General features: G+C 34.4%; 1 protein-coding gene across 2 annotated transcripts in view; it reads left to right on the plus strand.

Annotated features, from left to right (window-relative positions):
- Positions 1-11,565, plus strand: part of LOC141504191 (AP-3 complex subunit mu-2) — a 38,871-nt gene that overhangs the window by 24,325 nt on the left and 2,981 nt on the right. Inside the window, exons 3-8 of one of the 2 annotated variants that reach the window (XM_074209019.1) lie at positions 1,275-1,446; positions 2,733-2,870; positions 3,656-3,741; positions 3,974-4,107; positions 5,448-5,655; positions 6,054-6,198. In XM_074209019.1, coding sequence (XP_074065120.1) covers positions 1,275-1,446; positions 2,733-2,870; positions 3,656-3,741; positions 3,974-4,107; positions 5,448-5,655; positions 6,054-6,198 — 883 coding nt within the window. The remainder of the gene's footprint in view (positions 1-1,274; positions 1,447-2,732; positions 2,871-3,655; positions 3,742-3,973; positions 4,108-5,447; positions 5,656-6,053; positions 6,199-11,565) is intronic. The other variant, XM_074209020.1, reaches the window with a different exon arrangement.

The raw sequence follows: 11,565 nt of genomic DNA on the forward strand, positions 1-11,565 counted from the left end.
ATAATTACCTAGCTGTGTGGCCTTGGGCAAGCCACTTAACCCCACTTGCCTTGCAAAAACCTAAAAAAGAAGAAGAAGAAGAAATATGGGGAGGGAAGGGAAGAATAGGTGATAGAAGAGAGGGGAAAATTGAGGGAGAGGGTACTTAGATACAACACACTTATGGACAGGACCAGGATGAAAGGAGAGATAAAATAGAATAAATGAAAGTGGGGAAGAATAGAGTGGATATACAGCTAGTAATAGCAACTGTGGGAAAAAATATTGAAGCAACTTCTCTGGTGGACTTATGATAAAGAAAGCAACTCACCCCAGAGACAGAGACATTGAAATCTGAACATAAACTGAAGTATAATTTTTTTCTCTCTATTCTTGATGTTTCTCATCTTCTTGGGGGGGGGGTTATGTTGACTCTTATAACAAAATGATTGTAGTAATAGTAATAATAAATTAAAGTTCACTTGCAAAAGGAAAAAACCCAGAGCAGGGAAGGTGCAAAACTACCTTGCATCTCTGAATTTCCTCTGCCAATGAAATGATAGGTTAAATTTGTGCCTGTACCTCTGGGTCCAATATGAAACTATTCTCGACCAATAGTTGCTTAAATCTTTGATTAGAGGGACCATCTCATTTTTATCTTTTTGTCCTTTTCTAAGCTAGCTCTTGGCCTGATATACAGTAATTATTTAATAAGTTTTTGTTGAAATCAAAAATGATATTGAAAAATTTTTAAAAACAAGATTGCTTCTAATGAAGAGACATGAGAAGATTCCTCCTAGCCTCTCCTGAACAGAAGTGATAGTCCAAGGGGATGGTTACATAGAATGCATGGAATGAGAGATTTGTTTTCAATGTATTGATCCCTTTTGCTATATTATTTTTTCTCTTCTGTCTTCCTTTTTAAATTCCTAAAAGGAATTGCTCTGCCTGGGGAAAATCCAAGAGATATAAAAACAAATGAATAAAAATTTTCAATAAAATTGAATAAAAATATCTTTGTTTTAAAAAAAACTTTTTTTGTGATATGGCTATTTGGCCCAATTGTATGATCTCACATGTAAAACTGATATCTTCTCAGCGGGTAGAAAAGAGTGGGAAGGAGGGAGAGAATTTGCAACTCAATGTAAAAAATAAGGCTTAAAATAAATAATAAATTGAAAAATTTTTAAATAAAAAAACAACAAAAAGTAATATATCCAAGACTAGATCGTTATTCACTGGAAATGTTACTTATTCTCTGTGTGTAATTAACATAATTGTTTTATTTTCTCCAGGATTATTTTGGAGTTTGTTCAGAGCTAGTTATCAAAGACAATGTTGTTGTGGTTTATGAAGTACTAGAAGAGATGCTAGACAACGGATTCCCATTGGCTACTGAATCAAACATCTTGAAAGAACTGATAAAGCCCCCTACAATCCTTCGAACTGTTGTTAACACTATCACAGGTATGGAGAAGGATTCAAAACTCTGACTGCTGAAGTCTTCATGTTACTTGTTCTAAAGTATCCTAGATTCAGGAGAAAATGATTTCTGATTTTTTTTGTTGTTTTAATCATAATGTTCACTTTCTATATAACTTCTTTAAATATTGAACTGAAATCATACTGTGTTAAGCAGAAACTTTCTTCAGTTCCAAGGAACTCATACTATCCCTTTTCAAGGAAAAAAATACTTTTATCACATTTTTTGAGCATTCTGACAAGAAAGAGAAATAGATCATTGAAGTTTAGAATTAAGCTTTACAGCTATATTATATATTTTTTCATGAAGTATAGTTCATTTATAAAAATACTCAAAAGTCATAAATGTCCTGTATCCAATTCAGTCCTGGAAACTAATGTCTAGGAGCAATTTGTCCATACTTGACTTTGAAGATGCTGCTAAGGATGTGGCTTAAAATTCATTTTCTTTGCCTTCAGTTTGAGAGGGTGCTAGAAAGAGTGGAGGAAAAAAACTTAGAAAAGGGCTTGTCATATAGTATTTTAATACTAGAGCTTTTATGATGAACATAAAAATGTCTTGAAAATACATCTTTTGGGGCGGCTAGAGCACTGGCCTTGGAGTCAGGAGTACTTGAGTTCAAATCCAGCCTCAGACACTTAATAATTACCTAGCTGTGTGGCCTTGGGCAAGCCGCTTAACCTCACTGCTTTGCAAAAACTAAAAAAAAATACATCTTTAGTTGACATATAATGAAAAGGAATTATAGTAGTGTTTTATGCCATTAAACCCCTGGCCTTAATATTAGTCTAAGAGAAATTGTATAGATGGATTCACTCTTATACCAACATGCTGACATACCCAAGAACTCAACAAGAACAAGATGATTTTACCCATGAAAATTGTACACCACTGTACAGAATGATATCTCTGATGGAAGCCATTGCATTATTTAAACTGCAGGCTATTGTGGAATTTGAGAAAGTAAGTTCAGGTTACTTTCAAAATCATAAAGTGAAGTCTGTTCTTCAGGAAGCTTTATTTTTCCTCTGGTGGCGGGGCGGGGGGAGTGACTAAGGGAGGTGGTGTGCATTTTAAGAGTGCCAGACCAGATAATTATAAGGAATTTTTAAGATATATCAGGTCATTCCTGTATAAGGCAGAAAAAAGTCTTTGGGGAAAAAATGTACTATTAGTTTGGAAAATGTCAACTAATTGTGTAGAAGTTTGGTTAAGTGGAGTGGGAAGTTGGAATCAAATAGGTATAAAATTGCATTATTTACTATTTTAGGAAGCACAAATGTGGGTGATCAGCTTCCCACTGGACAGTTATCAGTGGTACCATGGCGACGGACTGGGGTGAAATATACTAATAATGAAGCATATTTTGATGTCATTGAGGAGATTGATGCCATCATTGATAAATCAGGTATCTGCAGTTGTGATCTAAAGCAGCTCTGTCCAATCTTACTTTTAAATGATTTTATTGAAACAATAGACAACATATTTTGACTTGCCATTTTAGTGACAGTTCTGAGGTAGCAAGGTAGCTAAAGCACTTAATAACTCACAGGGACTGCATTAAATCTCACTGCAGGCCTTCCCTTTGGACAGCCCTGATCTAAAGTGTTTGAGCACTAAGAAAATTGATAACAATGTTTTTTAATGTAATATTTATTTGTATTGGGAGTATTTGGGAAGTATGCTCCCCTTATATGATTTAACTGACTGTTATTGTGTATGTAATGGGGGTATATTTGTCTATTTGTCCCATATATTAGTAATTAATTAGGTTTGCCTTGATACTTAATTATTTAGTGTGGCACTTCTATAATTTCATAAGGATTAAGCTTTCTTTTGACAATTATCTGCCATCTTGTACACCTTCTATTAAGATCTATAAGTACCAAAAAAAGAGAACGTTTTCTTAGTAGAAATTTCATTTTCTAAAGGGTTGCTTTCCTAAGATATTTTACTGTTTATTCATAGGACCAGACTGGGAAAGGTTATCACTAACAGAATTGCTAATGAGACCTTTTCCCCATTGATTTAATTTGGCAGATCTTGAGATAAATATAACATCTTAGAAGATGTGGAAATTGCATTTTATTATGGTCCATTAGCTTACATGAACTATCTTGGAATTTTAGTTAGAATGATGACATTTGTCTGGTTCGCTGATCTTTTCCTTTCTGTTTATTTTTTTTGTGTTAGGTTCTACAATCACTGCTGAGATTCAAGGAGTCATTGATGCTTGTGTAAAGCTGACTGGGATGCCAGACCTCACACTTTCCTTCATGGTAAAACAATGGGCTAGAGCTACAGTGCTTGAGAAAAGAGATGTTGGCATACTTGGTGGTAAAGAAAGAGAAAGAAATAAAATGAGGAATTAAAAGGTTTGGTCAAAAAATAAATTCATTCTATTTAACTAGAGGGTTTTTGTTTGTTTTTATGAAAAGCATCTAAACAATTTCCCTGGAAGATATGTGTTTATTTCCTGTTCCTTACTCTTCCTTTATATGGTAATTTTAGAACCCTAGGTTATTGGATGATGTCAGCTTTCATCCTTGCGTTCGATTCAAGCGCTGGGAATCTGAGCGTATCCTTTCCTTCATCCCTCCTGATGGAAACTTTCGCCTGCTCTCCTACCATGTCAGTGCTCAGAAGTAAGCAGCAATTCTTCATGTGAATGAAACATCTATGTATGTTTGTTCAACTTAGAATGTGAATATACTTGTTTAATTTGTGTTCTTATGATCAAAATTTTAAAACTATAGGAAGCAATAATTGTTAAGATTTCAGTTGTGTCTTTAATCTGAAGATTTAATTTCCTTTAGAGAAAGTGTGAGTTGATGAAAAGAGCATAAAGTATAGAAGAAAGTACAGAGAACCAAATTCTGGTCCCAATTCTGCCAGTAACTTGTTTTTTGTTTTGTTTTTTTTTTTTGGTTTGTTTTTTAGGGATTTTGGTAAGTCAAATGGGGTTAAGTGGCTTGCCCAAGGCCACACAGCTAGGGAATTAAGTGTCTGAGGCCGGCTTTGAACTCAGGTGCTCCTGACTTCAGAGCCAGCGCTCTATCCACTGCACCACCTAGCTGCCCCTGCCAGTAACTTGTTAAGTGACTTCACTTTTCTTTCTTTATCCAACTATCAAATGGAAAAAATAATGCTCTGCCTATTTCATTGGCTTATTAGGATCAATTTATATCATGAATTTAAAAGGTCTTTGAAATGGACTATATAGAAATGGAAAGTGATAGAATTACACTCTCAAGAAAAGCATTATAGAGTACCAGTCCTCAAGTCAGGAGACTTGAATTCAAATCCAACCTCAGACACTTATTAATTCCCTAGCTGTGTGACCTTGGGCAAATCACTTAACCCATTGCCTTGAAAAAACCAAAAAGAAAAGTATTAACCACAAAAAGAAGTATTAACCACATTTCATAAAACTAGAAATGGTAATACAGTGACTTCTTAATGTCTTGCATGATACCTGGTACCTAGATTTATAGATTTTGTAGATTTTGCTTTCAGAAACATTGTTTTTAAAGGTATCAGAGATCATTTGCTCTAGCTGCATTATTTAATGGAGGAGGACCCAGAGCCATACTGTTACTGAGAGGCAATGCTAGTATTCAAACTCTGGTTTTCTGAATCTGCAGCTAGTGTTTTAGAAGTCCACTATCTCAGCAAAGTTGGAAATACAGAGTCAATAATCCATGCTATTTATCTACTAGTTTAGCTACTAGATGTTATCTTTACCTTGAAAAAAGAAAAGGGAGAAAAGTATTTTTGTTTTACTCTTTGTATATTGATTGAGGTAAGGGATGAGGATATAATTACAATAGTTCTAATAATAACTAACTTGAAGGTATGCTTGGTACTTTCAAAAGTTAATTCGTATGAAAAATATGATGCCAGAAGAAAGAGGGAAAGGTAAAGAGATGTTGCATGTTTTCATTGAGATGATAAAATTGAATTGCCTAACTTTTTCCCCCCTCAGCTTGGTTGCAATTCCAGTGTATGTCAAACATAACATCAGTTTCCGAGATAGTAGCTCACTAGGACGCTTTGAGATTACAGTGGGACCCAAGCAGACCATGGGAAAAACTATAGAGGGAGTGATTGTCACCAGCCAAATGCCCAAAGGGGTCTTGAACATGAGTCTTACTCCATCTCAGGGCACCCACACTTTTGACCCTGTTACCAAGGTAAGTGATTATAGATTAGGAAATTTTGAGTTGAAACTGTCTAATACAACAGTAACTATTTAGGCATTCCCCAAAATGATTATGTCATTTATTGAAAAGGAAATTGGGACAGAGTTTGCCCTCAGTGGAATATCACAGAGAAAACATAAAAGTAAAAACACCACAAGGGCAGCTTATGTTACATACTTGGGACTCTAAGAGTAACTTCCTTCAAATGTCAATCCTAATGCAACTAGTTTTTTTGTTTAAAAAACTTTTTTTCTGTGAGTTTATACCTAAAATTCTTCAAGAAGAATATTATGGACTCTTTTTATGTAGAAACAGGATTAATGAAAGTGTTTTCCTTGCACATTAAACTCATCAATTCTATGATCTTTTTTCCTCTTATCTCTCTGAAGTTGCTCTCTTGGGATGTAGGAAAAATAAATCCCCAAAAGCTACCAAGTTTGAAGGGGACTATGAGCCTTCAAGCTGGGGCTTCCAAACCTGATGAGAATCCTACCATCAATCTTCAATTTAAAATCCAGCAGCTGGCCATCTCTGGTAAGTAGAAAACAACTAGGTGTCAAAAGATGTAAATGGCTTTCTGATCTGAAAAACCTTCTTGTAAGCTTACTATTTATTTATAGAGTTTTGTCTTTTTTAGCTGAAATATAAGCTTTAGATTAGAAAGTATGGCTCTATCACTTCTTTTATATCTTCCCTGCCTTTCTCCATTGTCTTTTGAGACAATTATGTTATTTTTTTAAGATTGAAGTATACTAGGTTTTTCTTTAGGATAAATTTTTATAATCCTTTATTATAAAATCACCAAAATCATTTAGATGAAAAGAGTTAGCTACAAACAAGAATGGAATAAATACTGATATGAGGTTGTACTTAAAACCCTTCTTATTTGAGAATGTTCTTATCCTTAGTTTCCAAAGTCCACAGTTTGAAGGTACATCTGTATTTTTAGATGGGGGCTTTGATCAGAAATTGCTTTTTTTAACCTATATTTGATAATCACTTATTTTAGGCCCATTGAACCCACCCACATCAGCATACCATACCCTGGAGGTGCTCTGACAACTCTAAAAATCATTCTTTCTAAAGTCTACTGACTGAGTTAGTGATTAGAATTAATTTAGAACATGAGATCATTAGCCATTATACTAGGCCTATCAGTTAGAATATTGTTTACAATAGTTAGCTTATTAATCACAGATAACTTGGAATTTGATTTATTCATCATGATCTTTTATTTTTTTTAGGATTTTGCAAGGCAAATGGGGTTAAGTGGCTTGCCCAAGGCCACACAGCTAGGTAATTATTAAATGTCTGAGACCGGATTTGAACCCAGGTACTCCTGACTCCAGGGCCGGTGCTTTATACACTGGGCCACCTAGCCGCTCCATCATGCTCTTTCTTTAGATTTTTCTTGTAACCTCCAAATAAATCACTTTCAAGTCACAGTCTCTCAAAGAACAGAAGAGTGTATTTTTTAACTTGTACTTCAATTTTATTGATCATTTTATTGATCTTATTTTGATCTTATTGACCATTTTATTGATTTTATTGATTATTTCCTCACATGATATAGGCTGTACATTCCCTCTTGTCCTGTGAGATTCTTGTCTCTGACTTCCATAAACTTTCCATGAAGGATTTGTCTACCATCCTAAAGAATTTCCTCTAGATCTTTTAACATTCCATGGGTGCCAATGCAGCATGTACCACTAGAACTATCACTTCTTTTATATCTTTCCTGCCTTTCTCCATTGTCTTGTGAGTCACCCACAATTTTGCTTTTTTTTTTTTAAGATTGAAGTATCCTAGGCTTTTCTACTGATAGAACATCCCTGGAAGAATATTGATTTTAAAAGATGGAGTTTTTTGTCATACAAAGCAGTTTGGGATAATTAAAGTACTACATAATTTCACACATGTTACCTAGCCTACTTACATATATATATGCCTATTTGATTATTCACCTATAGTGCTTGTCCAGGTAGCTTGTAATTTCATGCCACAATCTGAACAATAGTTATTCTTAATCCATTTGATTTTTTTCTGTGTGAATTGTTAGATTGATCTCTTTTGAGGAGTTTTCAAATTCATTGAGGAGATTAATATTTTGGGGTATCAAGAAGACAATAAAATACCATCTACAAATAGGAGCATCTGACAGTTCTCCCCAAATGTGTAGTGAGAGTCATTAAATTTCTGTCATCTTCCATGACAGTGATAAACCACAGGTCTCCCTCTCTTATGTCCAATTTGATATTAATTATCAGATGATCATTAAACAGTTATTCCCATGACTGTCTTTATCAAGGAATCTTGGGTGATCATAATATATACATGGTTGATACCTTAGAGGAGAGTTTTTGAGGCTGTCTTTTTTTTTGTACTAGGTAAAATGTTTTCTTTTATAATCATCAAAAGAGGCTTCATGATATTGGGGTAAGAATGCTTAGAGACATCCTCAGGAAAGATCCAGGTTTGAATTCTGCCTCTGGTACACCTCTTTGACAATAGGTAATTTACTTAAACTCTCAGAAAAATATTTATGGAAGTGTACCTGTTCCCTTCTCATATTTCATCAAGGATGCTCTTGACATATATGCACATACATATAGATAGATAGATAGATAGATAGATAGATAGATAGATAGATAGATAGATTATTCTCTTACAGATTTTATAGAGATGACAAAGTAGGCATATGGATCAGTAGTAATCAATGTCTTTTCACTTGCCCTTTTTAAAAAAACCATCACCCGCAGTTTCTTAGTATTCCTTTCTTTGACATTTCTCTAAAAAATCATTCAGGCCTTTCAGACTTGTCACTTCTGTCTCAAATTTCTTCTGTTTGTGTTTGGTCTGATCCAGCTATTGTTTAATTTTCTTTAGAGTAATTTATGTCATATACCACATTGAGACTAAGATATTAGAGTCTAAATGAATTTCTACTGTCATTGATGATGAAAATAATTTGTTATAAAATGCTGACAGATCTGTTCTGTTTTTCTTTTATCATTGATCTCTCAATTTTATCTATAAATTCTTTTGGAATTATCTACTTTAGCTTATGTCAAACTTTTTTAAAGATTCATTCTCTTTCCATCATTCTTCACTCTTTTGTAAGGCTTTTCTTATATTCTGTCCACTTCTATCATATTTCGTAAATGAATACACACTAAATTAGCATTGCCCTGCCTCTCACCTTGGCAAGAACAAATGTTTGCTGGTTAAGGTTGAAACTCTTCTTTGGTCTCCTTATTGTGATTGCATTATATTTGTTAAACTTCTGTAGGAAAGATGGCAATCATCTGTCTATTAATATCTTTTGCTGGATCTCCATTTCCTATTTCTTATTGTCAGTAGCTGGTTGGCATAGGTCACATCAGAAGTGTTATAGTTATGCACAGTGTTTTCTTATTTTAATCCTCTCTTCCACTTGGGTGTTGACTTTAACTTTTGTTCTAACTAGTTTATGGTCTTTTTGACTACACACAAATAGCCGATTCCAAAATGACATCTACACAGATAATCTGTCAATTCCTGTCAGTTGAGATAGTTCTATTTTTGTTGTTCATCATGCAAAGCCTTTCGATATTTTAAAATTTTTCTTAAAAGATTTATTTTTTACAATTCATTTATTTCCCAATATATCCATCCCTTTCCTTCCTCTTAGAGATCTCTCTCTTATAACAAAGAATAAAAGAGAGAGGGAAAAAAATCAATAAAACTAATCAACTCTTTAACCAAGTATGACATTTACATTGTTCTTTACATCCTTTGTCTTTACAAAGAAGAGACAAAGTTCATTTTCATATCTCTTCATTAGTCATATTTATTATTTCAAAGAATATTAATAGCATTGAAACATGAAGCTTGTAGGCCTTTGGCTTCTTTAGGTTCTTAATTCGACATTGTATTTTTCAACAATTTTTTTTACTATTTCCCCCATTAAATTCATCAAGTAATGAGATATATCTCTACCTCTTCAATAGTTTTTGGTTTGTCAACCACAGTTATCTTTATTAAGGGTCGTTTTGATTATGTTCATCATGAGTTCTGGAAGGTGCAGTGACCTAATAATATAACCTTGAGGACACACTGAAAACAATTTTGCTAGCTCCTTCTTTTGCTCTTCAGTGAGATCTGGTGAGCCATCTTTCCATGTAGGTACAACATTCTTATGCTTTTTGAGTTAATTTATAGTGAGTATATTAAGATAGTGGAAATTCTCTTTATTAAGAATTCAACAATATTCATAAATTCTTATTGGACAAGAATTTCATATTTTGGATACTAACAGTTCAACTCATGATCATATGTGACAAAATCAGTGTGATTTGTAGGACTTTATTCTCTCTTTTCTGCTATTCTGTTATCATGAATTGGGCTAAAAACTGTTATTTATTTTTCTTTTTTTCATGGGCTGCCATGGCCAAAGAATCATCATCTAATGGCCAACTTGCTCATGATAAGACTTTAAGTACTTTGCCAAATTGATCACTGGGCAATTGGGTTTGTTCCATCTGATAGAATCTACTGAAGCTTGTGCCCCATTGGTATAGCCTTAGAGAATGAAGACCACCTTTATACAAGGATGACAACAAAGCAAAACTTTTGTGGAATTTTTCCTAACACTGTACAAAAACTTTTTATTTTTCACATTTTCTTGCCAAAACAGACCACTATGTTTTAAGGAAGGGCATAATATCAATTCTTCACTTTCTACATATAATAATCAATTGATCAACAGGCATTTTTAAGCCCCTGCTGTGGGCCAAGTAAGAGGGGAAGAGTCCATCCTCATGAAGACCTTATTATGGTAGGGAAAACAACAGAACATCTATAAATTTCTACAGACTGAACAGAATGACAATAAATACAAATAAATTCAAAGCAGTTAAGTATAAGGCTGTCTGGGAAGGAAGACACCAGCAATTAAGGAATCAGGAAAGGTTGGTGTAGGACAGGATACTTGAGGTGCATTGTGGAAGAAGAGAGGCAGAACTAAGGAAAGAATATATTTCAGGCACCATCCTCATTCTCCTGATCAAATATTTACTAAGGACTTGCCATATACCAGGGACTGGACTAAGTGTTGAGGATACAAAGAAAGAGCCTACAACTATGTATATACAAGATAAATATAATGTAAATGGGAGTAAATTTTGGAGGGAAGTCCCTAGAAGTGGCAGGGGATTAGAGAGGGAGGAGAGAGAACTTTGGAGGGGACCAAAATGATTTCTTAAAGAAGATGGGATTTAAGCTGTCTTAAAAGTAGGAGGAAAAGGTAAGAAGGGAAAGCATTCCAGGTATGAGACAACCAGTAAAGGAAAAAATCACAGTCTCTGAAGCCATGGTGTTATGTGTGAAGACCAGTTTGACTAGATGTGAAGAGCAGAAGAGTAAATTATGTCCATTGAGACCAGAAAGGAAGACTGGGGTCAAGTTGTTTATTTTAAAAATAAATCAGGGGTGTCTAGGTGGCGTAGTGGATAAAGCACAGGCCTTGGAGTCGGGAGTACCTGGGTTCAAATCTGGTCTCAGACACTTAATAATTACCTAGCTGTGTGGCCTTGGGCAAGCCACTTAACCCCATTTGCCTTGCAAAAACCTAAAAAAAAATAAATCAGAAAGTTTGATTTTGTATCCAATAGAGGCAAAAAAGGAAATACTGAAGTTGATTAAGAGAGACTGACATGGTCATTTCCATACTTAAGGAAAACCACTTCTAAACAGCAGCTGAGAAAAATAACTGAAGAGAGAGTTGAGGAAGGGAGACCAGACAGAAGACTTTTGTACTCATTTAGGCAAAAGATAGATGAGGGCTTGAAGTAAGATAGTAGCTGTTGGAAAAAGTGCTGAATTAAGGAAATGTTATGAAGATAGAAATGGGAAGATTTGGCA

Source organism: Macrotis lagotis, chromosome 1 (genome assembly GCF_037893015.1).
Source record: "Macrotis lagotis isolate mMagLag1 chromosome 1, bilby.v1.9.chrom.fasta, whole genome shotgun sequence".
NCBI lineage: Eukaryota > Metazoa > Chordata > Mammalia > Peramelemorphia > Peramelidae > Macrotis > Macrotis lagotis.